Source organism: Pantherophis guttatus, chromosome 3, assembly GCF_059756535.1.
Source record: "Pantherophis guttatus breed Tessera chromosome 3, ASM5975653v1, whole genome shotgun sequence".
In the NCBI taxonomy this organism is placed as follows: Eukaryota; Metazoa; Chordata; class Lepidosauria; order Squamata; family Colubridae; genus Pantherophis; species Pantherophis guttatus.
In genome coordinates this window covers 47,350,169-47,376,416 of record NC_142065.1, presented here as the reverse complement: position 1 = coordinate 47,376,416, position 26,248 = coordinate 47,350,169, and the positions used below count along the sequence as shown (strand labels likewise).

At 38.0% G+C, this 26,248-nt stretch overlaps 1 protein-coding gene across 15 annotated transcripts in view; it reads right to left on the bottom strand.

Annotated features, from left to right (window-relative positions):
- The window catches only part of PLEKHA6 (pleckstrin homology domain containing A6), a 199,549-nt gene that overhangs the window by 67,587 nt on the left and 105,714 nt on the right, over nt 1-26,248 (bottom strand). The window contains exon 1 of one of the 15 annotated variants that reach the window (XM_087889473.1): nt 2,082-2,394. The exons of the other annotated variants lie outside the window; for them this stretch is intronic. Within the exon in view, the coding sequence (XP_087745599.1) occupies nt 2,082-2,113 (32 nt within the window). The 5' untranslated portion in view covers nt 2,114-2,394. Of the gene's footprint in view, nt 1-2,081; nt 2,395-26,248 lie in introns of those variants that run through there. 15 annotated transcript variants of the gene reach the window in all.

Sequence of the window (26,248 nt, the reverse complement as noted above, 5' to 3'; positions counted from 1 at the left end):
GTCAAGATTTCAGAAAAACTGAATTGTGGAAACCTAGAATATTGTGGATAGAAGGATGTTCCATTTGAAATTTGAAGTAGGTGGTTATATGTTTGCATAAACTGGCAATGAAGAGGAACTCATTCCTCAACATGATTTAATGGTGCCAGTTGTAACAAATGTGTCACTAAAAGAGAGAAACTTCAGATATATCATATATCATTTTCTAATTTTCTGAGAATGGAGTTGGAGTAGAGGGAGGATGCACACTAGGGCAGGCACATCAACGCTAGCAAAAATTGCATTCCAGATAAGAAAATGATAATGCTGAAAAACATTTCAGTAAAAAGGAAACTATTATCTTCTGGAGGGTTTCAGGATCTTAAATATGATCTATCTATTTTGGCATCTTCATAGGAATATACAGTTTACTTATTATTAAAAGATATTTGCAATGTAGGCCAGAATGCCCACATCAGAATTAAGATCTGCAAATAAGAACCAAGGCCAAGTTTTATGGAGATAGTATTCTCCATTTTATTCTCAAGAACTGAAGATGAAGAAACAACAAGCAGCTTCGCTAAGGAAAACAAATAATCTGGTTTTAGACGTCTACTACTTTTCAAACCAATTTCACAACACTTGCATATTATCTGTCTCTCCATGCATAATTTGCTGAATAAGTTAATCAGTATAACTTTTAGGTTTGTGTGGCAACTGCAAATAGGTCCAAGCACTGTAAATGACATTAACACTAGAGAACGTGTTGTTACTATATTGGGTCAATACTATGTTAAAGTTTTAAGTTAAGCCTAAATCACCAAACTATGTGAAATTTCACCTGAATGTATGAAATAGCCTCAACAGAATTTTCTTTAGAAAATACACAGCATTCTAGGATTTTATTGCTTATTTCTTCATATCAACTCAGTAGCATTAAAAAATGAACAACAATATTTCTAAGGATGACAATATAATTTGAAATAGAAGTAAATGCCTTTCTTGAGACATGTCAAGCTAAGAGAATGCTTCCCACAGAAAGACAGATATAAACTTTTTTATTATTATAACAATATCAGTGTTGCGTGTTTACCCAATACAAGAATCTGAGCAAAAAACAGGATTTGTATCTATAAACAGGATCTTCCACACCCAGCCAAATGTCAAGTCAGAAGCTCCTATTTAATCCAACTCACTCCAATGCATCACAGTGCTCTACATGGTATCTAACATTGCATTTATTCATATTCATCCTTTATCCTACTTTCCATGACCTTCCTGATTCTCTCTCTCCCTGCACTTTTTCCAGTGTTAAAACTTAAATGAGAAGAAAGTCCTTGGAGCAAAAATCAGAGTCATCATGGTATTAGATTACTGCCTCTTTGCACCAGGGCTTTCACATGTAATGAAACCATTCTTAGCAACACTGGAGAATGTCTTCAATGTGCATTTGCCTGCCCTTTTTATTTTAACATAACAATTGAAGCTGTACCCTCCTTCTTAAGGCGTTTAAGGTGGGAAAAGTCTCAATCTGAGTATAAGTTGCCCAGTTTCTGAGGAAATTAACTTTCTTGGAGTTATCCTGTTATTTATGGACAGATATTGCCTCTGGGGCTCTACAGTACTTAGTTACTGATCTGCTTTCATGTCAGTCTTTATACAGAAGAGTTCTTTAATCAATTCAGCCAGAAGCAGGTCTGCCTTTATTGTGAAACTCTGCTCCTCTTTCCTTCAGCATCCTTTGTAGTTGTGTGTGGTTTCTGCAGCTCTTGCTGGCATTCCTCCAATCTCTCCTTCCCCCCCACCCCCATTTCAGCTTTCAGGGTTCAGCACTAGCACAAGAAAGACAACTTCCCCTGAATCTCTTAAATGTTTCCTTAGAAGCAGTTGCCTTGCCTGGTCCTGTTCCACAAACTCCTGAGTTAAACCATCTGCTATCCTGAGCACTGCAATGCAGCAGCCACTGACAAAAATGAAGTTCCCCAAAAGCCACAAGATGAAATATATAACTCCCTGCCCCCCCCCCCAAAAAGCAGAAAGAGCAAGGCCATGAACTGCCACCCTTCCCCCAACACTTTAGAGCATCACTTGGCAAGTCCTACCTGACGCGACGATCTGCTCGAAACTTAAGCATGGTGGTAAATCTCAGCTGCAATTCTCACTTAAAACCATGTCCCTCGAAGGTGGGTGAAAGGAAAGGAGAGGGAAGTCCTCCCAGAGCATAACTAGTTCCTCTAGGGCATTGGGAAATAAGCCCTAGTGGAAACTCTGGCACTGGCAAAGGTATGTAGTGCTTCTACAGCTCTGCCTCCTCCTTCAACTTCTCTGTTTCTCTGGAATTCAGGAAAGAAAGCAGCTCATCGCTGCTTTTCTGATCTGATTTCTGGGCAGGCGAGAGACAGTGTGTGTGTGAGTGAGTGAGAGAGAGAGAGAGAAAGAGAGAGAGAGAGATGGAAAGAAGGAGAGGCAGCTGCTCTCTCCCTCTCTTGAGGCACCAGGGTCTATCTAGCCTAGTCCAGCCTCATCATTCAAACAATGCTTTCAGCCTTGCATGCAGCAATCACAGCAGCCGGCAGGCATGGCAAAGGCAGGAAGGTGGGGGAGATATTGCAAACTCAATTCTCCCAAGGAGAGAAAGTTGAAGGGTATATGGACACTGGCATACATCCAAATGCTAACACACAAATATATACACATATTCACCCACGTCCACAAATACACACTCACGCCAGGTGCAGCAGGAGATTAATTGTGTTTTAACCTGGCTACAGTCTTTCAGGAACAAGGGCTTTTTATAAGATTGAAGGTGAAACAAATGAGATATTGGCATTTGCTGGAGTGACAAAGACTTTTAGGATACCCAAAAGGTTCCATGGGCTTCCATAAGTACTGTAAGAAAATAAAGGCTGAAAGATTCCATACAAATTTCACCTTTACAAATATATAACAGATTTTTCTTTCAATTTTTTATACAGAGACAATTTTCTCTGTCCTCTTTCTCTACTCCATTTCATTTCTTCAAGTTGTCCTATTTCACTGGGTTTTTTTTCCTTTTCCTTTTTTTGGTCAAGTTGTTATTTTTTCCCCCTTAAACCATTTTCCATGTCAATTTGAACATACTTAAATTAGAATTGCACACATGTAAAGTCACTGGGAGTCAGGTGGCATACAAATTTAATAAATTATGGCTGGTCACATAGTCAGCCATTGTCATGAAACAGGGTTTGGCATTTTTATCCACCTATCAAGTCCTTCCCAAGGACCTGGAATAGGCAGATGTTGTTTGATGATGTAAACTATTTCAAGTAATGCTGCCTTTTATAATTGATTGATGATTTTGTCAATTCTGATGATATACTAGTGGCCTTCCAGATGTTTTGGGATTAGCATCCCAGGTCCCATATGACCCAGTTGTTGTTTTTTCCAGGGCTCTAAGTCTGGAGAGAGAAAACGAATAAAGTATTCTTGTTACAGCTTTCAAGACTGGTTCTTTCCAATATCAAGAAAACTGGGCTGCGCTCACTGCCACTCATGCCTTCATGGCCTCCTATCTGGACTGCTGTAATATACTTTAATATGGGGTTGCCCTTGAAGAGCATTTGGAAGCTTTAATGATGCAGAATGGGTAATAATGCAAACCATTACTCCGAGAAGTGCATTAGTTTTTTGTATGCAATTGAAAGGGCTGGTTGCCAAAGCCTTTCATAGCATGGGACCAAGTTAGAACAGGACCATCTCTCCCTTGTTGTTCCTAACTATCTGATACAGTCCATCAGGATGGGCTGTAGCCATCAGATCCCATCAACTAAGGAATACCTGCTGTTAAAGCCCAAAGTTGAATGTTTTCTCCATCATGTCCAACCTTGGGAATACCGCCCCCCCCCCAAGATTAGATTGATTTTGCTGGCCTTGATTTTGTGTCTGGGCCTGGAACCCTGAGTGTTTAAAGGATGTTGATGATTAATGTTTATTTCTCTTAGCTGCTGTGTGGTTTGATTTTTGTAATAGCTTTTTTTGTTAAAATTGCTTGCCACACAGACTGACTTGTGGAAATGGGTAACTATATAAATTTAGAGAAAGAAAGAAAGAAAGAAAGAAAGAAAGAAAGAAAGAAAGAAAGAAAGAAAGAAAGAAAGAAAGAAAGAAAGAAAGAAAGAAAGAACCTAACTGTAATACTTCAAAGATCTTCTAATGGAGGACTAAAATGCAGGGTATTCAGAAACTTCCCCTCCATCACACTTCAGAGTTTGACTTAACTGCTAATCTTTCCTTCTTATTACATGCAGTTGAGAAGAAATATGGGGAGAATTAGAAAGATTTATACATTTTATTTTCATTGTTAATGTGTGTCCTAAAGAGACAGAATTTAAACTCCTATCTCATGAGGCTTTAATCCCAGTTCTTCAGAAATATACACATTGATGATGGTTTACCAATATATGCAAACTCATATGTATGCAATATTAACAACCATGCATCAATTGCAAGAGCAGTGTTTCTATTTGTTAGATGAAAAACAAATCTATTATATTCATATGATAGGTGTGGCTAATAGATAGCTATTATCAACAATACTCATGTTCATATATTACATTAAACTGTAAACCACAGTTTACAAATCACTTAACTAAACCTAGCATTCTATCTTAATGCTTGCCAAACCAAGCAACCACTTCAGGCCCTAAGTGGTATACTTGCTTTAGATGAGCATGTTGTGGGAACATGGTCATTGTGATTTGTAAATCATTGTTTATGTTCATTTTTGGTGTGTGAACATAACTGTAATGGTAGTCTTTAGTTTATTGTGATGTTAATTAGCTTCAGGCTTGTACACTGCCCAATCCTCTCAATTTTTCTAGAGTATATTTACAACACTTTTAATATAATCATAACAATTTTAAATGGGAAAAAATAAGATAATGCTTAGAACAAACTAAACAACAAAAAATTGACCCTGCTCCTTGAAAGTCTACTTTTTTAAAGCCTTTATTCAGAAACCAACAAATGTTTATTCAAAACTCAACATACAGCACCTAGCAACCCATTGTTTCAAATTACATACAGATTCATCCTTGTATATGTTCTACTCTTCTATGAAAAGTTTTAGCTTAAAATTTCACAGTTCTTGATATCTTATTATATGTAGTGCATAGTACATATGGACTACCTATGCATCTTCAACACACAAGTTGATCTGGTCACATTAATAATTCTATTGATATCAACTCCAAATATTATAATATTAGGATAAGACCAAACCATGCAAGTTGATGTTCAACATCCTAAATTGCATCTCCAACAGCAAGCTTGACTGTAAAACTGATGTAACTTATTTTTAGGGATCCAAACTTAATGCCTTGCTTCTTGCCCCATGCTCAGCCATATGCCGCTTAAATATGATTTATTGAATTAACTACAACTGACTATCCACCCAATCCAAAACCACATTAAGGCTCTGTGAACCTTGTTAGTTATAAACTATAAGATGTGAAAAACGTAAATGCGTCCCTTGAGTAGGTTCTGACTTGCTTTTAAGTACCATTAACAGCCCTTTAAATTCTTTCAGCTGAGTCTCTTCTAATCTTTCACTACTGACCTATCTTATTTCTTAGTCTCTCTCTTCTCTGACTCTTCTTGGTGCAACATTATTTTGAACATTTTCAGCCAGGACTTTGGAAGGGATGAGATTGAGAGTTCTGCTACTTCTGTGCTGGTGGCATAGAAGTCACTCATTTAAATGCGATAGGAAGGTCAATCAAGGCTGAGGAAGTTTAAAGGAAGGAAGTCCCTTTCCTTCTTATATTCACCTTCCACAGTATGGTGATAACAGTTATGCTGTTGATAACAATTGTAGCTTTCAAAAGATGCTCTATAATCTACATCAGGCATGTTCAACCCACGACCTATGAGCTGCATGCGGCCCTGGACACTAGTGATACAGCCCCACAAGATCTTAAACGTTTAACATTATGTGATTTTATATTATAAAAACATATTATGTATTTTATATGCAACCAAAAGACAATTCCTCTTCACTCAGTGCAGTCCAGGCGAGCCAAAAGGTTTCACTGACACTCATGATCTATATCATTAAGCTTTATTATTGCTTCAGTTATCTACCAGATCTGGGTTCTAAAACTGTTGAAAACCACTACCCAGCAGGAAATGCAGGAAATACTAGCTCTAGGCTGTTATCTAGTGGTAGTCTGGAGTTTTGCATCCTGCATTTTATAACATTCTATCTTTAGCTGCCTTTTTTATATTTCTGAAGCACTCAGTTCCAGAGAGTAGCTTCCTACATTTCCCAGTAACCCACTGGTTCATTCAGAAATTCCAATCCATCAAATGAATGCACAGACCCATTTCACAGGACAACTAGGAACAGACTTTATTGAAATAGATAATAATAATCTTGCAAGTCTGCCTCTCTTTCCCTCTTCTTCTCAGGGAGTTCTGGGTGAGGAAGGAGAGATAGTTCGAATCTGTTTGCAATGTCCTCCTACTTCAAATGTTTCTCCACCTATTTCCCAATAGATTCTTTCTCCAAAATCATTTCCTTGTTTCCTTCAGGTTCACAGAAAAATTTCATCAAGGGAAACATCAGTCTTACTGCATTTCCAGCTGCCATTTTGGCTATGCTGGTCAGGAATTACAGCACATGTCAAGGGTATCAAATTGGGGGAATCTGATTTTTTTTCTATGACATTTGGAAAGAAGAACATTGCTTCTCATGCTTTCCCCTAGGAAGTAACTACAATAGGGAGGCAACTACAAAACCAAGAGGGTACTACTAAGAGAGAATGTTGGTATAAACTGCAGTTGGTGTGCCATAGGAGCATCCATGCTCAGAGAAAGCTCTCAACCTGAGAAGGGTCATAAAAATCATTGAGTCTAATGCCTGCTTGGTGCAGAAATCCAAATTGAAGCATCCTGATAGATGGTTGTCCAGCTCTGATATTTAATTTGATTGGCATGTATTGGGAAGCATACTATTTGTGAAAAGAGTAGGTGGCTCTATTGCTCCTGTTTGAGTTGAAAATAAATTTCAGCCTAAGTAAATAGGACTGACGAGTAAAAGAAGGTCACCTTCACAGAGAATTTATTACCTTCTCAGCTGCTTTCTTTTGCAGAGAGCATAGGTGTGTGGTGAGAGAGAAATTATGTCTGTGTGTGTGAGAGAGAAGGGGGGGTGGGAAATATGAGAGGGACAGTTCCTCACTCCAATCTCATCTTCATGAGCTAGGCTGACTGATGTACAGATCTTCTTGCAGTGTGACCTTTTCTCGCAACCAAATGAAGACACTATAACACAGATGGGCTTTGTTTCCTCTTTTTGCAAGAAAGAAATCTCCCTATAAAACATTTCCAAACAACATTTAATAAGTTCCAGAAAGCATAAGGTCAAATCTTTGTAAAATGCATGTTTTGGGTATTGGACTATTGTTCCTTTCTGCTCCATTCTGTTTCCAACATTCCAGTGTGCTGTCCAAAAGCTGTGATGCCCAACAGTTATCAATCCCATTTCTGTCTATCCCATTGTATCAAGAAAATTGACTAATGAATGACCAAAGCAAGCTTGAAGCAGTATTCCTGAATCTACCGAAATCTATTGTTGGTATTCCATCCCCAGCCCTTTAATAATGTTACCATTATCTCTAAGTTTTGTATATTTCATTATTTTATTAATCAAATTTATATAGCTTACCCAAAAGCAACTCTGAGTGGCACACAATAATTGAATAAAACCACAAATATAAAAACAACAGATATAAAAATATAGAAATCTAAAGTAAGAAATGAATGGTATAAAAAACAAATATACAAACAGGACATAGCTTTGCAAAGGCTATGATAATCGCAGCTGCAGCCTGCTCATTGAACAGGAATAATGAGTCTAGGACAGGGGTGTCAAACTGGTGTCGTCACAGCAGCATCACGTGATGTATCAGTACTTTTTCCCCCTTCACTAAACCGGGCATGGGCATGGCCAGCGCATGATGCATCTGGCCCACGGCCCACGAGTTCAACAACTGTGGTCTAGGAGGATTCCCAGGGTCCCACACTGGGTTTATCTGGGGCAGTGCAATTCCATCCAACACCAAAGAAGTCCTGGGACCAATCTAGAGCAACCTCTTGCCAAGGTTCAGCTGAAGCTTCTTGTTCCCCAGTCAGATCCTTACAACCTCCAGACATGGGATTCACCTATACGGCTTTGGATGTCATTAGGAGAGAAACTTTCACACCTTCGATCCATGGATCTTGTGGAAGGATGAACTTTAATTTTTTTGTAAAAAATGTGACATGAGATTACTGTGTTAAGGTTGCAGGTTTTTCTCTGCAGTCAGCTGCCTAGCTGAGGTATATAAACACTTGCAGAGAAAAGAAAAAAGCAGGGGTGAAATTCAGCAGGTTCTAACAGGTTCTGGAGAATCGGTAGCGGAAATTTTGAGTAGTTTGGAGAACCAGCAAATACCACCTCTGGCTGGCCCCAGAGTGGGGTGGGAATGGAGATTTTGCAATATCCTTCCCCCAGGAGTGGGGAGGGAATGGAGATTTTGCAGTATCCTTCCCCTGCCACGCCCACCAAGCCACGCCCACAGAACCAGCAAGGAAAAATTTTGAATTTCACGCCTGGAAAAAAGTATAAAACTCCTCAGAAACCCTTCCACCTGGCTCCTAAAATGCAAAAGAAGGAAAAATAAAAGAAGCCAAAGCAGGTAAACAGAAGGGGTGGGGGTTTCTTCAAGGTTTTGTGGGAGAGGTGATTATTCAGGGGGTAGAGCAAAGGAGGTAGTAGCTGGCACAACAAGAGCATCCACACCTAGAGAAGATCGAGGAAGGTGCCTGAGACAGCTGAAACCAAAGAGGACCCTGTAGAAAAGAACTCTCAGGAAAAAAAAATACAGGCTTGGACTCTAGATGGTGGCAGAGCAAACTCCACATGGTTCAGGCACTGGATAACTGGGCAAGAGAGGATTAAAAGGAGAAGCTGTTAGCATCCCTAAGCTTGTAGATAATATAGTATGGGAGGAGGAAGAAAAAGGCAGCCAAGCAGTTTGTATTATAAGCAAAGCAAAGTTAAGTAGTAATATGTATTATTTTTTATATTCTGCTAGGTCACTACAGATAGAAATGCCTACACCTATGAACATAAAGTCTTATGAATACACGTGGCACTATCTTTGTAAAGTAACAAATTGCAGTACCTTCACTCATTAGCTCTGTGCTTTTCTCTCTGTGTGTGAGACTTCTTTTCTACCCTCCAACAGACTTTTGAATTAAATTTCTAAGAGTCCTAGCAGCTTATAAAATGATAGCTGCAGAAAGCAAGTTGTGCCGGCTTTCCTGTGATAGCAGTATATTGTAGCTGCTAATCCCATCAAAGAAACTGGAGCAAAATAAGAAGAGTTAAGTGCAGAACCATTAGAAAAAACATTTGATGCACGTATTAGTGATAGAATGACAGAGACACATCACAAAGGCAAAAACTCTGTCATGAGTAAACAGCTAACCCCAGGTAGCAAGACAGCAGAGTCCTGCCACCAGAATAGGACCCAGATAACTCCTGGCAGTGCAGATTTTTATCTCCCCTTTGTTCAATATTAATTGACTCAGCAACTGATGCATTAACACGTGCCATATTTCTATTCCAGTGATTTCCCTTTCTCATGAAATTCCTGGCCACCTCTTTATGCTGTGTCTTCCCACCAACCATACTTTGCAGAAAAGGACAGTCAGCTCGGTGGAAGAGTTCTCGGTACAGGTTTGCTTTCTGCTTTGTTCAGCTACAAGAACATCTTGGACAAAGGGTTAGCCGAGAGGGAGATCAGCCTGCAATTGGACTGACTCCCAGCTAGGCCACCTGCCTGTGGTCTGACACTTACCCTGACTCATAGGCACTAAGCTGTAAACCTATTCACATACCTCAAAGCAACACCTGCCCCTGCTAATTACTTCTGCTGTTGGCAGCTGTTAGATAATTGGGACTCATCCTTTCTTTACTTGCAAAGTTCAAGAAGCAATGTGTGCCAGGAACTGAGAATGCCGTTTGATATGTTTTAGTTTCTGATACCTTACTAAGAATCTGATCATTACATACATCTCTCTCAAGGCACATCAAATAATGCAGCCCAAGGCAATTACTGTACCTCCAATATACAAGGATAGTTTAAAACAGAAGTAAGGAACAAGTGACTCTCCAGATGTGTGTGTCTCTTATCTCTAAAATGTAGACACCTCTGGGATGAGCTTCGGCTGCTGTTTTTCAAGCACCTTACTATGATATTGTAGGTAAAGTTTCGTTTAATGTTTGTAATTTGAATGTATGAAAAGGAAATGCTACCACTTTCTCCTGTATGATCACCTTACTTTGGAAAGGAAACCCAACATCTAGTTCTATAATGCCAAAAGCAAACCTAGCTATACTTTGATGGTTTTGGAGACAAATTACCGTATTGACGTCTTTTACTTAGCAACAGAAAAGAACTGGCTGCTTTAAGGAACTGCAGGCAGGTGCTATGTTTATAACATAGCACTTTGGAGTGCTTGGGCACTCCAAAGCATCTCTTTGGAATCACATCAGAAATTCTGGGCAATCTTAGTATGAAGGTGGTTTGGGAAGCAGGCAGCAGATACCTAGATCCTATGAAAACCCATTTCTTTCTTTTGATAGGCTGCTGCTTCATTATATGGCTAGAAGGAGGGGCTTTGTTTCTCTTTCTCTGGCTCTATCTCCCTCCCTTCCTCCAACATGGCTCTTTCTTGAGATTTCTGGCCTGTTTTCTAAAAATCTCAGTCAGTCACTCCATTTTGTTGTTAGCACATTGGCAACCACCATAAAATCAGTTGAGTATTAGCAAAGCATTCACTGGTAAAATTTGGATTATGGTAGTTTGGTATTTTCTGGAAATACCCTAAAAGAGCTGATGATGGGTAAACTCTAGTTAAAAGTAATTGAGGATATTTAGGTCAGCAGCAAGTGTTTTTCCTTGGTTACATAATTGTCTTCTATGGGGCTGCAAGCAAAATATTTCTGTTCATGGGAGAAAAGTGCAGTGGCCTAGGGCTAATTTCATTCTTAGTCAACAAGGGCCACAACAATGAGACACAAAGTCTTTTGGATTAAAATAAAATCTAGTTTATTTTGACAATTTAAGGACAAGAAGGAGAGTATGAGGCACAGACGTTGAAAAAAGCCATGGAGAGTAGAGATAACAACTCTCTTAAGAAAGAGATGGCATGTAATGTTCCTTTTTAAGCAAAGGGTATCAGACCTGGACATGACCACCGGAAAGCTGAGGCATGACAGGCAGCAGGGCATAAATAATATACTCAGAGAACATCTCAAGGCCTTAAGAAAGAGAGAGAGAACGAGACGCACATCTCTTCTGCATAATAGAAGAAGCATGGAGTATTAAGCAGGTAAGGACTAGCACAGGTTTTCAGGCAAGCTCTAAAATAGATTTCTGCCAGTCTTTGTGATAATCCCATTAGGCGGAGGGGACAATTCCTGTTCTTCTGGCTCTTTTCCCTACATAGACCCAATGCATATATTAGGCAATTAGGAATAACATCAAGGATTAGTTGAATCTGATAACATTTTTTTTTTTAAAAAAAATGTTAGATGTTGCAATGTAGACAGCCAGGGCATCATTCCCATTCTGGATGATTAATTTAGTTTAGTTTTGAATATATTCACCCAGACTGTTTGTGGTATTGTGTGGATTAAAGCTAATGAGGTGAAACTGACTGGAAAACAAATTATTATGAAAGCAATACTTGGTAAACATTTAAGCTATGATGTGTGAGCATGTCAGAAATACAAGAGAAGACGAATGCTTCTAACTATCATTTGCCCTAGTATAGCTATTTGCTTTCATTTACCCTTGAAATGATTGTGTTGATTTATAATGATAGCAGCATCTCCAGGGATACAAGAAAGTTAATCTTGAAAGGAACACCTATAACAAAACTCTTGTACGGTAGGAAGAACAATTCTGAATGTGTACCTAAGCAGAGAAATGCATGTTTAGGGAAATATTGTTGAATATTAAAATATTGTTATTTCTGCTTTCAATTTCAGTTTGTAAAAATGTTTTTACAAACATTTTTGAAGGACAGTAACAAGGATAGTTTTTCAATGAAATTATGACACCCTGCAAATTAGAGAATCTTATATCAATATTAAGAGAATATTGTACTATTCTATTAGACATAACTGCATTTTCAAAAATCTATACAAAAAGCACCTTTTGTTTTTCTGTCCTGATACAATGGCATGAGTCTCAAGTCTTTTATATGTCCACCCATAAAGTGACCTACATTTGGCCCTTAAACAGAAAGTACTTACTGCATAGCTAACAGTCTTAAATGCTAAGGCAATTTTAAGATTGTAATTTTAAATATTAAATTTTTCCTTTGAAATAAAAGTTGGTGGACTAAAATATTTGCCACAGATACACTTGATTGTATTCTTGCTGCCAAAATATTTGACCCTCAGAGTCTCATTAAATTGAGGTCTGAATATGAAACACTTTAATCATATTATATGTTTTGCTGGGTTTTTATAATATATTCCTGTGGCCCACAGAGGGCAGAGAGGAGTAAGTACATGTTTTGCTGACAGCTAAGAATGAGGCAGTTAACTGACCCCGGTCAACACCCCTATGCTTAATGTATATATACAACACTAATGGAAACCATCCCTTAACACAGTCAGGGTTGCTGGAAAGTCTGAGATTTTTGCATACCCTAGATAAGTCTGTCTGGAAGAAGAGAAAGATCTGCAAAACTAGGTTCCCTCCTCCCCACAAATGAACAGTTTTTTTCAGTAGTGGAACCTGGCGTGTGTTAAGTAAAAACTGTGGTGGTGGGGGTAGGAAACCTGGTGTGCAAGCTCTTCTTCATTCTTGCTTTGCTCTTGACTGGGCTTGCTGGTGAAATTGCTGCCAGATCCATATTATGGAGTTTTCTGACATTCCCAAAACACAGACATTCTTTCCCTTTATTTCTGGAGGGGAGCCCAAGCCAAGATAAAATTCCAGCAGTAGACTTAAGAATATATTAAAATAACAGCATGGGATATTTCCTTCCAGCCTCAACCCAGTATTCACCAGCGCTCACCTGTCAGAAAGTTTTGTCTGATGAAAAAAAAACCCATTCTCCCAAGATTGATGAAGCTGAACATAGTGAACTCTCAACTGCAAAGCATTGGAGAGATCCAGTGTCAGCAGGTAGCATCCTTGGATGGTTGCTTGGCTTCCCTGTCACATAACCAATTTGCAAGCCGTTTCCCAGTGCAGTGTAAACCAAACAGGATTTTCTTTTGCTTTTCCCTCATTTGCAAATACTTTCAGAGCTCACTACCACTGGCTGAATGAATCTGAAATGTGACAAATGACATAGCACTGGTCAGTGTCTCCGTTGGGGAGAACAAAGAACAGAAGGAACAGACTGGAATGTGCATCCTATCAGATGCAGAGGATTGAAGGTAAAGCTGAGTCTAGACTAGAGGTTGGTAAACTTTTGGTAGCTAAGGACGTGCTTAAACTTTGGGCTGAAGACTGCAAACTAGAAATGGGCAAATGGATGGGATGGGAGGGAATGTTGAGGAGACCCTTGGAATTTTCTTTAGTTTTTGATTGCAATATAGATGTCAGCATTCTGATGCTGCCATAAAAAGACGAGGCTTGACTTTTCACCTACTTATTTTCTCTGTAGATAATATCCCCTAGGAGATGGGACGGGAGGAGGGAACATTCCTGTGGGGTGAGGTCAGAAGCTGGGGAGACTGACTTGGAAGATGGCCAATGAGAAGATGAGAATTGGGGAACGGAAAGGGAAGGGTTTGGGGGTCAGAGGGTTAGTATCGGCTACGACAAAGTCGGGGCCAGATCTGTCGTACTCAATAAATGGAATATTTCAGCAAAGATTCATTGTTTGGGAGTGCAATTTATTTGAGATGACATCGAAACCTGACAATACCTATTTTAAAGCATGTGCTGTCTGTTTTGGGGGAAAAAAGTTCAGTAAACTGTGTGTCAGCTTTCATAGTCAGTGAAAAGACTAAGGCTCCAAAAAAAGAATTGGGGCTAAAATTGACCATCTTGCTCTACGTAGTAATTGCAAATCATTTTCATTTCCTACAATGTTACATATGAGAAAGACTACTATAGCTACCTATTTTTGTATATGTAGTGTACAAAAGTGGCCAGAAGCCATTATGTAGAAATTAACTAGCAATCATTATTCTATCATTTAAGATTAAAGGTTCACCTAAAAGTCAACCCAAATCTCTATTAAGGAGGGAGAAATAATTGTTTCCAAGATGATTGGAAGCAAACCATCAACATTTTTGATGCAAACAATGAATGGTCATTATCAAATCTGTATTTATTAGATGAGTAATTATGATAAGCAGAACACATAGCTTTGGGTCATGTACTTTTAATATTGTTAACTTATAAAAACCTACCAATGAATCAGATTCTGTTGCAAACCCCTGGCCTTATGCAGTTTCCATTGCACAGTAATTTGGGATCCTCCCATGCATATCAATGGCTAAATATCAAAGCAACATTTTCTTTTCATTTAAGCATGACTATAATCTTGGAATTACTGGGAAAGTTCTCTTGCAGCACAATGCATTCTAACTCTTTGTTAGAAAAGCAGAAGACAGAGATTCCTGCTTGAACAGGGGGTTGGACTAGAAGACTTCCAAAGTCTGTTATTCTATTATTCTGTTGTGAGGCAGCAAGAAAGTCACTCAGGGCACATCTATGCAATTAGAGCAGTTTTTGTCCATTTCCCTGGCATAATGCAGCATGCAAAAAGATCCAGATTTGATCCCAGCACTTCCAGATTAGGCTAGAAAAGGTATTTGAAACTTTGAAAAACTGCTGCCAGTTAATATAAAGATTTGCGTAGACAAGCCAATGGCCAGTGTCATCCACAGCAGAAATTAAAATAGCAGAAGGCACTTACTGATGTTCTGCTGTTGGCAGACAGGCTTTCTGACATACAGAAAATTCCAATGGAAAACGCTTTGCTAAGAAATCCCTCGGTCCTGGAGCCAATTATTATTTTTGTAAACACAAGGATTTTGATTTGATCACAGTAGAAATCTTCCAATTACAAAGCACTGAAGGACCAAATGGAATGATTTTATGCAAGGGAAAACTATCCAGAAGGTTAGCCTATATTTTTGAACCATGGATTTGGACTGCTGTAAACCTAAGAGGCCAGGGTGGCTGGAATTTAAACCAATTTTAATGACTTGGCTTTCTCTTTTGTTTTCATACCCTTTTCTTTACCTCTTTCGCCTGCCTTCTTTTAGACTCCATAGAACTCCTCTGAATAAGCCACAACTAGCTTTTAATAACTGCATTGCTCTCACTGACCGCGATGCATTTGGGGCTGGAAAGTTGATGGCATTCATTTGACTGGTGACTCAGGGGTTAAATCTTTCCTGTCTCTTATTAAAACTTGACCTGTATCTTGGAAACCTTCCAAGCACCTGGTGCCTTGCATGGCTTTTAAAAAGTGCTTTAAAATCTTCATGTTTCTTGCTCTATTTAATTTTCTTTGATTTAAATATAAGAAGATAGCCACCCATTAAGATTTCTGTGTCAAAAGATTGGAATCTAGACAGACATAATGGTTCTATAACAATATGGTCAACAGATTGAGTCTATGAGACAAGAATCTATCACTTTAAAATAATGGATCTTTATAACTTCAGTCAGAGTGAAGCTGCCCCAAGCAAAGAGGAAACACATAATTGTAACCTCAAATGTTCATTAGTTTGAAGAAGAGTATGGATGGAATTCTTAGCACACTACTGAAAGAAGTACAATATGAAAATCATTCACCCTTGGATATTACAAGATCATGGATTCTTGACAGTGAATAATTTCTATAACTTTCTTTTATTGACAGAATGCTTGACTGTCCTGGAATAAACTGGTGAAATTATTGATTGAGATTACACTTTACATGTTTATATATTTATTTAGCCAAAATATCAGTTAGGCCCTTTGTTCAGCCTTAAAAATCCCAACTGCAACTGAATGTATTACAAAAAGTTTCTTTAGAAGTTAAACTAACAATTCAATTTAATAAACATTTTAAATGAAATATACAAAATACACAAGAAATCTGGAATAGAGAATTGGAGTTTACTGCATAATATTGTGAAATCAATAGACTCAAGTTTTTAAAAATGTTAAATATGTTTCTCACAGTCTTAAGAGAAAGTTAATTCATGGGAAAATATTATTTGGGTTTATAGGACTCTTCAGTTGATTTTTTATAAAGATTTGTTATCAAACTTCTTACGTTGGAGATGTAATAAATCTTAAGGTTGTTTTATTTGATTTTTATAATGCTTCAATCTTGTAATTCTCAGTAGTTACAATCTTGCAATGAAAGCAAGAAATAAACAATATAAAATCCACATCCCTCAAATAAAACCAAAGTAGAAGAGAAAAATAAGAACAACAAAAGACACAAGTAATTTTAATGAAAACTTACTCTTCAAAAAGCATACTGTTTAATGATTTCCTAAAACCCACCACGGAGGGGACTAGTCTCATCTCAATGGTGAGCCCATTGTATTAACACTGCTATGGAGAAGCAACACTTTTTAGCTTCAGCTCTCCTGTCATTTGCACACATAGGACAAAAAAGAATTCGTCCCTGCATAATCTAAAAGGCTAAGAAAAGTCTGCTTGGAGAACATGATCCTGTAGGTTTCCAGGTGACAAACACGGAAGGGCTTTACAGTTGTACAGCAGTAACTTAAAAGGCCCTCATAACCCTGGCTTCCACCAGTTCAAGCAGATGGGTATCTTAAATTATTGGTATTAATTCAGCCAAATTTATTTAATTCATTTTATTCGATTTTAAATTTTGTATATCTATGTGTTTTATCTCATGGCTGTGCACCGCCCTGAGTCCTTCGGGAGTAGGGCGGTATAGAAATTCAATAAAATAAATAAAATAAATAAATAAATAAACCGGGAGTATAGAAAGAACCCAAAATCACAAATTGCCAGATGATTTCCCTTATCAGTTTCATGTATATGTTTAAAAGTGTGTCTGTCTGTGTGTATGAGGACCAACCCCTTTGACCTCTGTAAGTGAAGGTTGAACCTCTGTAAGTGAAGGTGAGTTTCTTCCCACTATAAGAGACTATTACTACATTCATGTCAGGAGCATTGAAGCACTTCAATGCTCCTGACACGAGCATTGAAAAGATTGAACAGTGGCATCACCCTTGCTTGGGGGATGCCCTGTTGGGAACTTCTTTCATGTCCCCATTAAGTTGCCCACCAAAGTGGTACCCATCTATCTTCTTGGTTTCCTGCTTTCAAACTGCTGAGTTAGCAAGAGCTGGACCTGGCTGATGGGAGTTTACTGCATCATGTGGTAGCAACTGGGTCTTGAATACGAGCCTGCCCAGTGTCCTAACCACATGAGCTACCACACTACCTAACTGACTGCAACCATCAGAGAGGAAGGATCAAAACCACTGCAAAACAGCGTCCAAATCCTGAACCTCTGCAGTATCAAAAGCCATTCACACTTTCAGGGTGACTGACAATCTTATGGATCCACGTGGTCACTCCTCTACTTGTTTCTTGTAATAGTCAGGTTGGGTAAGAGGCTAACCTACACATCACAAAACATAGATCAGATAGTATCCTATCCACTTCCTCAGGACTCACAGACCATAAAAGAGCCCCAGATTGCCAGACAGGACAAGATAATGCAAAACGTTCATTCCTGCAGATTTACCCATGTGAATCTCAATGTTTTTGTTAACAAAATGCTGTGCAAATTGGTCACAGTGGCTACATGATAAATTTCTCTGATCCAGGCATAATTTCTGAGGCTTCCTTTGCCAGAGGGTCTCGTTAAATCAAGGCATCAGTCAGGAACAGTACCCCGAAAGTGGCCACTTAGGGACAATAGAGTCCTTACTCAATTCACCTCCTCATGCCAGTGGCCCATCAGGCACTGAACCAAAGAGAATGCAGGAAAGCTGGGAAACTTCCCAAGTGCCCTCTGGAAACTAACAGGCTATCAAAAAACATTTGGTCACAAACTTTGTTAATTCTTTATTAGTTGAATATTTTTACTATGATAAACTGAACTCTTAGAAGAAAGCCAAGGTTTAACCATTTTAATGTGTTGCTAAAATTTACTTGAAAAAATTGTAATGTGTGCATTCACAAAGAACATTGTTTAATGTTGGCGAAAAGGTCATCGTATGTTGTGTATCAGATGTCAAAGCTTGACTTGATGTATTGTATTAGCTCTCAGCCTTTGAACTTTCTCTCTATCAACATAAAGGAAAGACTGGATAATATGATTCTGTGTGATTGATATTCAATTCATGCTTTACAAACAGATCTTTTATGTAGCTATAATTAGAATTATATAGCTTGTACTAATTGATGCAGTTTTGTTCCAATTTTTCTTTATCTGTTTTGTTCACAATGGTTTGCTCTTTTCATATGAATGCATTTTGGTTTTCTCCTTGTAATTTTCTACTAAAATGTTTTAGTAAATATAAATATTAATTATATATTAAAATTAAATTAAGTTAAATTGTGACTATATCCTCACCCGCTCTTTTATTCCTTTTGCACTGGTTGTAATCCTTGGCTGAAGTGTACACTATTGCTGTTAGTTTTACCCTTGTCCGGTATATTTATACCAATCCTTATGAGTTAGCAAATATCACTTTACCTTGCTGTATGTATCACTATGTGTTAATGATGATTATACCAATTAATTTTAAGAAGCTTCTTTTGGAAAGAAACATTAGAAAGAAGTATGAAAATTTCTATCCTGCCATATTATTCCCATTGCTTAAGGCAGGTAATAATTAAAATATAAGCCATTCAGTGAGAATAAAGCAATATATAGTCAGGATCTTTTATACACTGATCCTTTGTTACCAAACTACTTTCCAACTAAAATAATTTAAAAGGCATAATTTTATATTTAGAGATATGCATGAATTATTGGATAGCCTCTTTATATGCTTTTGCTCCTTGCTATCAGTTTCCCTCAAAGTAATTAATCAATCTGATGCAGTGGTGGGTTTCAAAAATTTTTACTACCATTCTGTGGGTGTGGCTTGGTGGGCATGGCATGGCAGGCATGGCTTGGTGGGCGTGGCAAGGGAAGATTACTCTAAAATCTCCATTCCCTCCCCATTCCAAGGGAAGGTTACTGCAAAATCCCCATTTCTTTCCGATCAGCTGGGACTTGGGAGGCAGAGAAAAGATGGGGGCAGGGCCAGTCAGAATTTTTACTACCAGTTCTCTGAATTACTCAAAATTTCTGTTACTGGTTCTCCAGAACTGGTCAGAACCTGCTGAAACCCACCTCTGATCTGATGGCACATTGCCAGGAAAGAGGTCTCTCGAAAGAATAGGCACTAGACTCTATAAATAAAGCTTTATAGAAATACAGCATTGGAGCTAATATTCTCATGACTTGTTTTGGGGTGTCTGTAACAATTAACTTAACCCACTGCCATTATTTCACCAGATGAAATCTCTAGGGGAGAAAATCCTCCACCTCTATAGAGAGGTTTGTGAAGCTATAATATCCCCTCTCCACCTGGTCCTGATCTAAACACATCTGCCCAGCTGCTGCTTCCTTGAACAAGGGGAATATAGATTTGGGCAGCAGATTGAAAGAATAAACCTACTAAGAAAAAAGCCCCCTTTCTCAGGATTGCCTCTGTAGCTTGATGAACTGGTTGACAGCACAAAAGGCAGGCTTTGTCTACGGTAGACAGAAGAAGCAATCCGCAGAACACAAGGAGGGAGATGAAGGATTTATTATATTCCTCGAACATTCAATAATAAAGAAGCATCTGATTGCCTGCTGTTTCATTCTTCTTCAGGCATGTAGTACTCTCTGCCTGAGTATCTTTTGGTAACATTGGTGCATTTTCTGTGTATAACATTCAAGCTACTTCTTGCTCATAGCATGTTTCATGTCTCCTTGTTTTTTTCCTCCCTTCATTTTCACCAGACAGACAGGGAAAAGAGCATGCAGCAGCATGATTTCTCATTCCAAATCAGGATTTCATAACCCCAGGGGGATGCTGTTGAAGGATCAGGACCCTGTTGCCACAGTCTGCCTCCTCCAGGGAAGGCCCTTGTATTCTTTTTACATAACAGCCCATATCTCAGAGCCAAATCTCTCACTAGCCCTGCAGTTGAGTTCCACAAACGACCTGGCATGCTGGTTGATCCAACAAATCAGGGGCTGATGAATTGCAGTGCTGGAGCCACAATTCTGTGTCAAAGGATTCTCTACAGCACTTATCAGTTGCAAGACGTTTGTCTCAATTGAGCTGGGAATGGCAGCGTTAGGATTCATGTACATTTTAACTGGCCCATAAATCCTGAGAAGGAGGAGGCTTTTTTCAGTATGTTCCAGTGGTAGGATTCAAATTTTTTGACTACCGGTTCTATGGGCGTGGCTTGGTGGGGGTGGCAGGGGAAGGATACTGTAAAATCTCCATTCTCTTCCCACTCCAAGGGAAGGATATTGCAAAATCCCCATTTCCTCCTGATCAGCTGGGACTCGGGCAGCAGAGAATGCAGGGCAATATGGGGGCAGGGCAAGTCAGAGGTGGTATTTACCGGTTCTCCGATCTACTCAAAATTTCTTCTACCGGTTCTCCAGAACTGGTCAGAACCTGCTGAAATTCACTTCTGGTGTGTTCCATTTCCATTTCCAAGGGCTTTTGACAATCAAGGCTGGAAACAGTCAGAGAGGAGGCTGCTATAGGACTAGGTGGTTTGAAAAGCTGATTTCTTGATTTTCCTGCTCTAGTGAGAATGGGACAAACACAGAATCACACAGACACACATACACACACATACACACACACACATACTATATCTATCTATCTATCTATCTATCTATCTATCTATCTATCTATCTATCTATCTATCCATCTATCCTTTCTCTTTTAATTCCTTAGATACTTATTAGATATTTGTGCTGATTTCAATTAGAAGAAATTTAATAGACTTGATGGATCCAACCAATAACATCTACAAGCTAAAGATGTGTATTTATTCCAAGAGTTCAAATACTCTTTTTGTTAAAAAAAACCTTATCATTGTGGGGAAGGAGGGAGGCAGGAATTCTTGAATCTAAATAAGTAACCGGGTTTTACTGGAGGTTTTACATTAGCTTTCTGTGTTACTTTTAGATTTGAGAAAGTTCTAGATTTAGCTGTTCAGAGATATAGACATAGAGACCGAGATAGATTTAAGGTTGCTGCATGCATCCCAGAGTTCTGCTTCACATTGGGGCAGGTTATATACAGCCCAAATTAAATAAATAAAACAACTAAGACATAAACTGTCACAAATAATTAGTCCTTAAGGAATGCATTCGTAATATAAAGAAGTTTTGTTTTACATTTACTTAATTTTATTCGTCTTTGCCAATGAGAAACAATATATTTATTTATTATCCAATGACTTTTCCTACAGAATATATTAACATGTCAGAAATGATACTTTATCAGTTCATTTAAACTTCAGTTTTACTACATTGCAACATGGTAAATGTCAACGCTCCCACCCATTTGAGAGTTAATAGTAAACTTTATATTTTATATTTATATGTTTAAAAACAAAAGGATGACCTAAAATGGCAGGGATTATTTGCTGATCTTGCTAAAATATAAATAGCTTTCAGAGAATTATACTGTAGCTTTCCTGGGAAAATGCAACTTGCCAAAAATTGACTGAAGTATCATCCAAAGCTGGTTCTGAAAGAGCATCTCACGGCTTATAGTCCTACAAGGAAGGAGTCTGGCTTAGATACTGAACACTTCAACAGAATTTCAACCATCCATCTGCTGGAATAACTAAGTATTAGAATGGAAACAACTGCCAAATTCCACGATAACTATAGTTAAGTAGAACATCTTCTCTTTCATCCTTTGCCATTTTTGCACAATGTTATTGCCTATTTCATCTGCCTGCCTGCCTGCCTGCCTGCCTGCCTGCCTGCCTGCCTGCCTGCCTGCCTGCCTGCCTGCCTATCTATCTATCTATCTATCTATCTATCTATCTATCTATCTATCTATCTATCTATCTATCTATCTATCTATCTATCTATCTATCTATCCTTCTATCTATCTATCTATATCATCTGCTTCTGGATATAAGGATCTCAAAATCGCTCCATTCTATGGTTTTACAGTCTCATTTTAGTTGGTTTTAATGGAATGACACCTCCTGGAAACTGAATGCAGGGGAATTTGACACAATAACAATTATATCACAACAAAAGCCTTGGTGGTGCAGCAGACTAAAGTGCTGTTAAGTAACACCAGCTGCCTGCAATTACTGCAAGTTCAAATCTCACCAGGCTCAAGGTTGACTCAGCCTTCCATCCTTCCGAGGTAGGTAAAACGAGGACCTGGATTGTGGGGGCAATAAGCTAACTTTGTATAAAAAAGAACACTACTTGGGGGGGGGGCAAAAGCCCTACTAAGCAGGTATATACAAAAGTATGAAGGCTATTGCTTAATGCATTGTAAGCCGCCCTGAGTCTCTGGAGAAGGGCGGCATATATAAATCGAACTAATAAATAAATAAATAAATAAATAAATAAATAAATAAATAAATAAATAAATAAATAAATAAATAAATATAGTAACAAAGTAGTTTTAATACACTATGCAGCATGTTCACCATTTCCTTTTGATATGAAAGAAGAAGGGAAGAACATGATACATAATTCTAATCTGCTTCTTCCTGGGAATGTTGCTACAGTTCTTAAAAGAAAAAGAAAAAGAAAAAGAAAAAGAAAAGCTCTCTAGGCAAACCAAAGACCTTCCCACAAATTTCCTTCTTACTTGTGAAAGAAAGATACAGGAAAGTACCTTAGCATATTACTGTTTTTATTATGTGGGCAGCTTTGGCTCACATCTACTATTTGAAAAATCAGGGAATGGAACAAGAAGAAGCAAGAGAGTAATTATTTTAATCCGTTACCAGGTTGCTTAGTCTGGCGTATTTCTGAAGGGTTGCCATCTGCCTGTTTGTTTTAGTTGAGTCTGACCTTTTAAAAAAAATGTTGTAGTTTGTGCTCTTTGTACCAAGCTTAGCTTCAGCCTCAGTATTGGCCAATTGTATTAATTTAATTATTATCTTCAAGTAAACTAGATATTGCAAATAAGGAGGGTCTAAGCAATGTCTGCATTTTCTAGGAATGAACATCCATTTGACAAAAATGTAAAATCTACATTTGAATAAAACAATTGTTCCTTTAAACATATTATTTTATGTTTCCTCTTCTAAGTTTATCTCTTATGACTTCTAAGCTTTCTTTCTTTCTTCTCTTCAATTGCATATGATAATTAATGTCTGCCTGGACAAGTCCCAACAAATTTTCTTGGCAAGGTTTTTTTGGAAGCGGTTCCTAGGGCTCAGAGAGAATAACTAACCCAAGGTCACCCAACTGGCTTTGTGCCTAAGGCAGGACTAGAACTCACCGTCTCACAGTTTCTAATCTGATGTCTTAACCTCTACCACAAACTTGTTCTCCTTCTAAGATTAAGCCTATCATAATTTTAAGTATTTGTTTTAAAATAGATATTTAAAATAGATAAAATGTCACGGAAAGTTTTAGGTCAGGGATTCAGCACAAGCTTTGCAGATAAGAGGGTTCTGGGTTTATTTTTTTAGCATTCTTGATATTATTAGATTTAGAAGGAATGATAGGTTATTTCAATCTAATAGGGATTATTCAGCATTGCCTTTACAATCCGCATTGCAAACAAACGAGACTATTTTAAATTCATAGTTTTTCTGTTCTATGGCTATATTTAGAGTGCTACAACCCTAGATATGTGTATGCTTTGAGTTTGTAGAAATTATGTAGAATTATGTAATTTCAAACTGACCAATAGACAGGTGAATGTTCTTTCTCCTAAATTTCTACCTAAATTAATGCCTTTTCCTTGAAAACAGTTCAACTTGTCTATATGTGTATCCAGGTATTTGCCTGGGTAGTAATAAATCCTCTGGAAACCCTTATGGGGTATGATGTTGAGAAAAATTGTAAAACATGTAAATAGATGTATACAAAATCCTCAGAAAGCCTATCCAAATAGCTCTAAGGATGTAAGATTGAACAAGTCCCAATAGCCAGAGTTGTAAAACTGGCACACTTGTATTAAAGCTGTTACTCCCCCCCCCCTTTTTTTTTTCATGGCCGTGACCAGGGAGACCGATTATTAAAGTACCAAGTTGGAAGGAAGATCAGTTCTAATCTAGCTGTGCACAAATACCAAGGTGTTTTCAGAGTACAGAGCCTGAATCTGCCCTACTTTCAGTGAAAAGGGAGAGGGTCTTGATAAAAATTCTCTCCAGGGGAAAAAATGAGTGGCTCATTGGGTGACTGTGCTTCTTGAGATGATTACAATTCTGGTAACAGAGTGAATTTTTAAACTAAAAACGTTTTTGTCATTTTGGAAATGATGGAGGAGAGAGGCATATAAGTTGTATGAAGGCTTTTGCCAGTAGCTATGGCATTGTACTTTATATCTATAAAGCTTCAGACGATACATCAAGGTGATTTTTATGGAGATTCTCAGTCATCCAGGTCATGCTTGTCCCAAAGGTGCTTTTTCAAGAGGCAACTGGACTTTCTTGTTATTCTTTGAACAAGAACTGAAGAAGCTTCTTGGATGAGAAGTGAAATGTCTTCAAAGAATAACAAGAAAGTCAAGTTGCCTCTTGAAAAAGCACCTTTGGAACAACAAGCTGATTTGTTACAAGGTAGGCGTAGACATGACAGTGTTGTTTTGAATTTAAATTTAGCATCAAGAAACCACTGGCAAAAGATTGTGGACATTGTAGTCCAATGTACTGTATCTGGGAGGTAGCTAGTTCTCTATCTTAGAGAATATGGCAATTTCATGCAAAGTTATGTGATTTACTTCCCCATTCATCTAAATTCTAGAAAGGTGTTTCTTTTATGAACTGAATCCAAAATATCTGTTGACTTAAAATATTTATTTTCTGGATAAAATAAAAAGAAATCTATTAATATGGAATGTTAATAGATCCTACCGATGCAACATGATGGAGATCAGAGTTCCATAATAGTATTGGACACTGGTTTGATCAGGGATTCTTTGTTATACTGTCTTTTTCTTCATAGATCAATTGTTCCCAAATTTATGTTGGAAAATTGCTTCAATATTCATTTGTAAAGTTGAAGTACAACAACTTTTCACTGATACCATAACCATTCTGGAAAAGTTGTACAAAGGGTTGTGCAAAGATCATCATTGGGAATGTGGCTTTAGAGAAGCTAATGTGACTATTACTGCTACATTTAAGAAGCACTAGTCCTATAATGAATTTTCATTATAGACTGCAATAAAATGGAAAGGAAAAATGCCCCATTCTGCCTCAGTACATGAACTTTGGGTGACTGAAAAGGTAAAATAGCATCAACTCTGGTAGTACTTGGATGGGAAAAGAATTGCAAATCCTAAAAATATAGCAAAACTTTTTCCTAAGGAAGAAAAGAAAAAAGAGATGGAAAAGGCAAAGGCAAAAACCACTTCTATAATGGTTTATAAATTCACCAGGAATTGAGTCTGACTCAAAGTAGAGTTTATCTTCAATTCTGTTCCATGTTGTTCCTCCTCTTTGAAGGAGTCAATAAAGAGCTTGTCCAGACAATTGTTTGCATGCACAAAGTTGATACAGCTGTTATTTGGCAGTTTCCTTGGATTCAGCTTGTACTAATTAGTACCAATTTTGCCATAGACTATAAAATCTTAGATTTGTTTTTCTCTCATTATCCAAAAAGGATGCCTTGCCTAATTGGAAAATGTGGCTGATACTGGCAGCTCACCTCATAGGGAAAATTACATTAGTTACTCCATTCATAACAGTGGTGAATCATCCTATTTGACAGGGTCAAAATATACTGGCAGTCAGGAGAGGATTCTTATTTTGTTTTGATTTGCTTCTCACTGTCTCCATATTAGGCTGCTGTTTGGGTTGTGAAATTTTCACTATGTGGTGTCCGAAACCAACATGAACTTGTATCTGAAAGACAGGCTGAGAAGGTTGAAGTTGGTTGGCCACCCACTCAGCCTCCTTTGGAAGTCTCTAGCCTTCTAGGTGGTCTCCAAAATTTCCCAATTACAGAGGACATTTTATTTTTTTCATAAGCAAAACCAAAATCATTT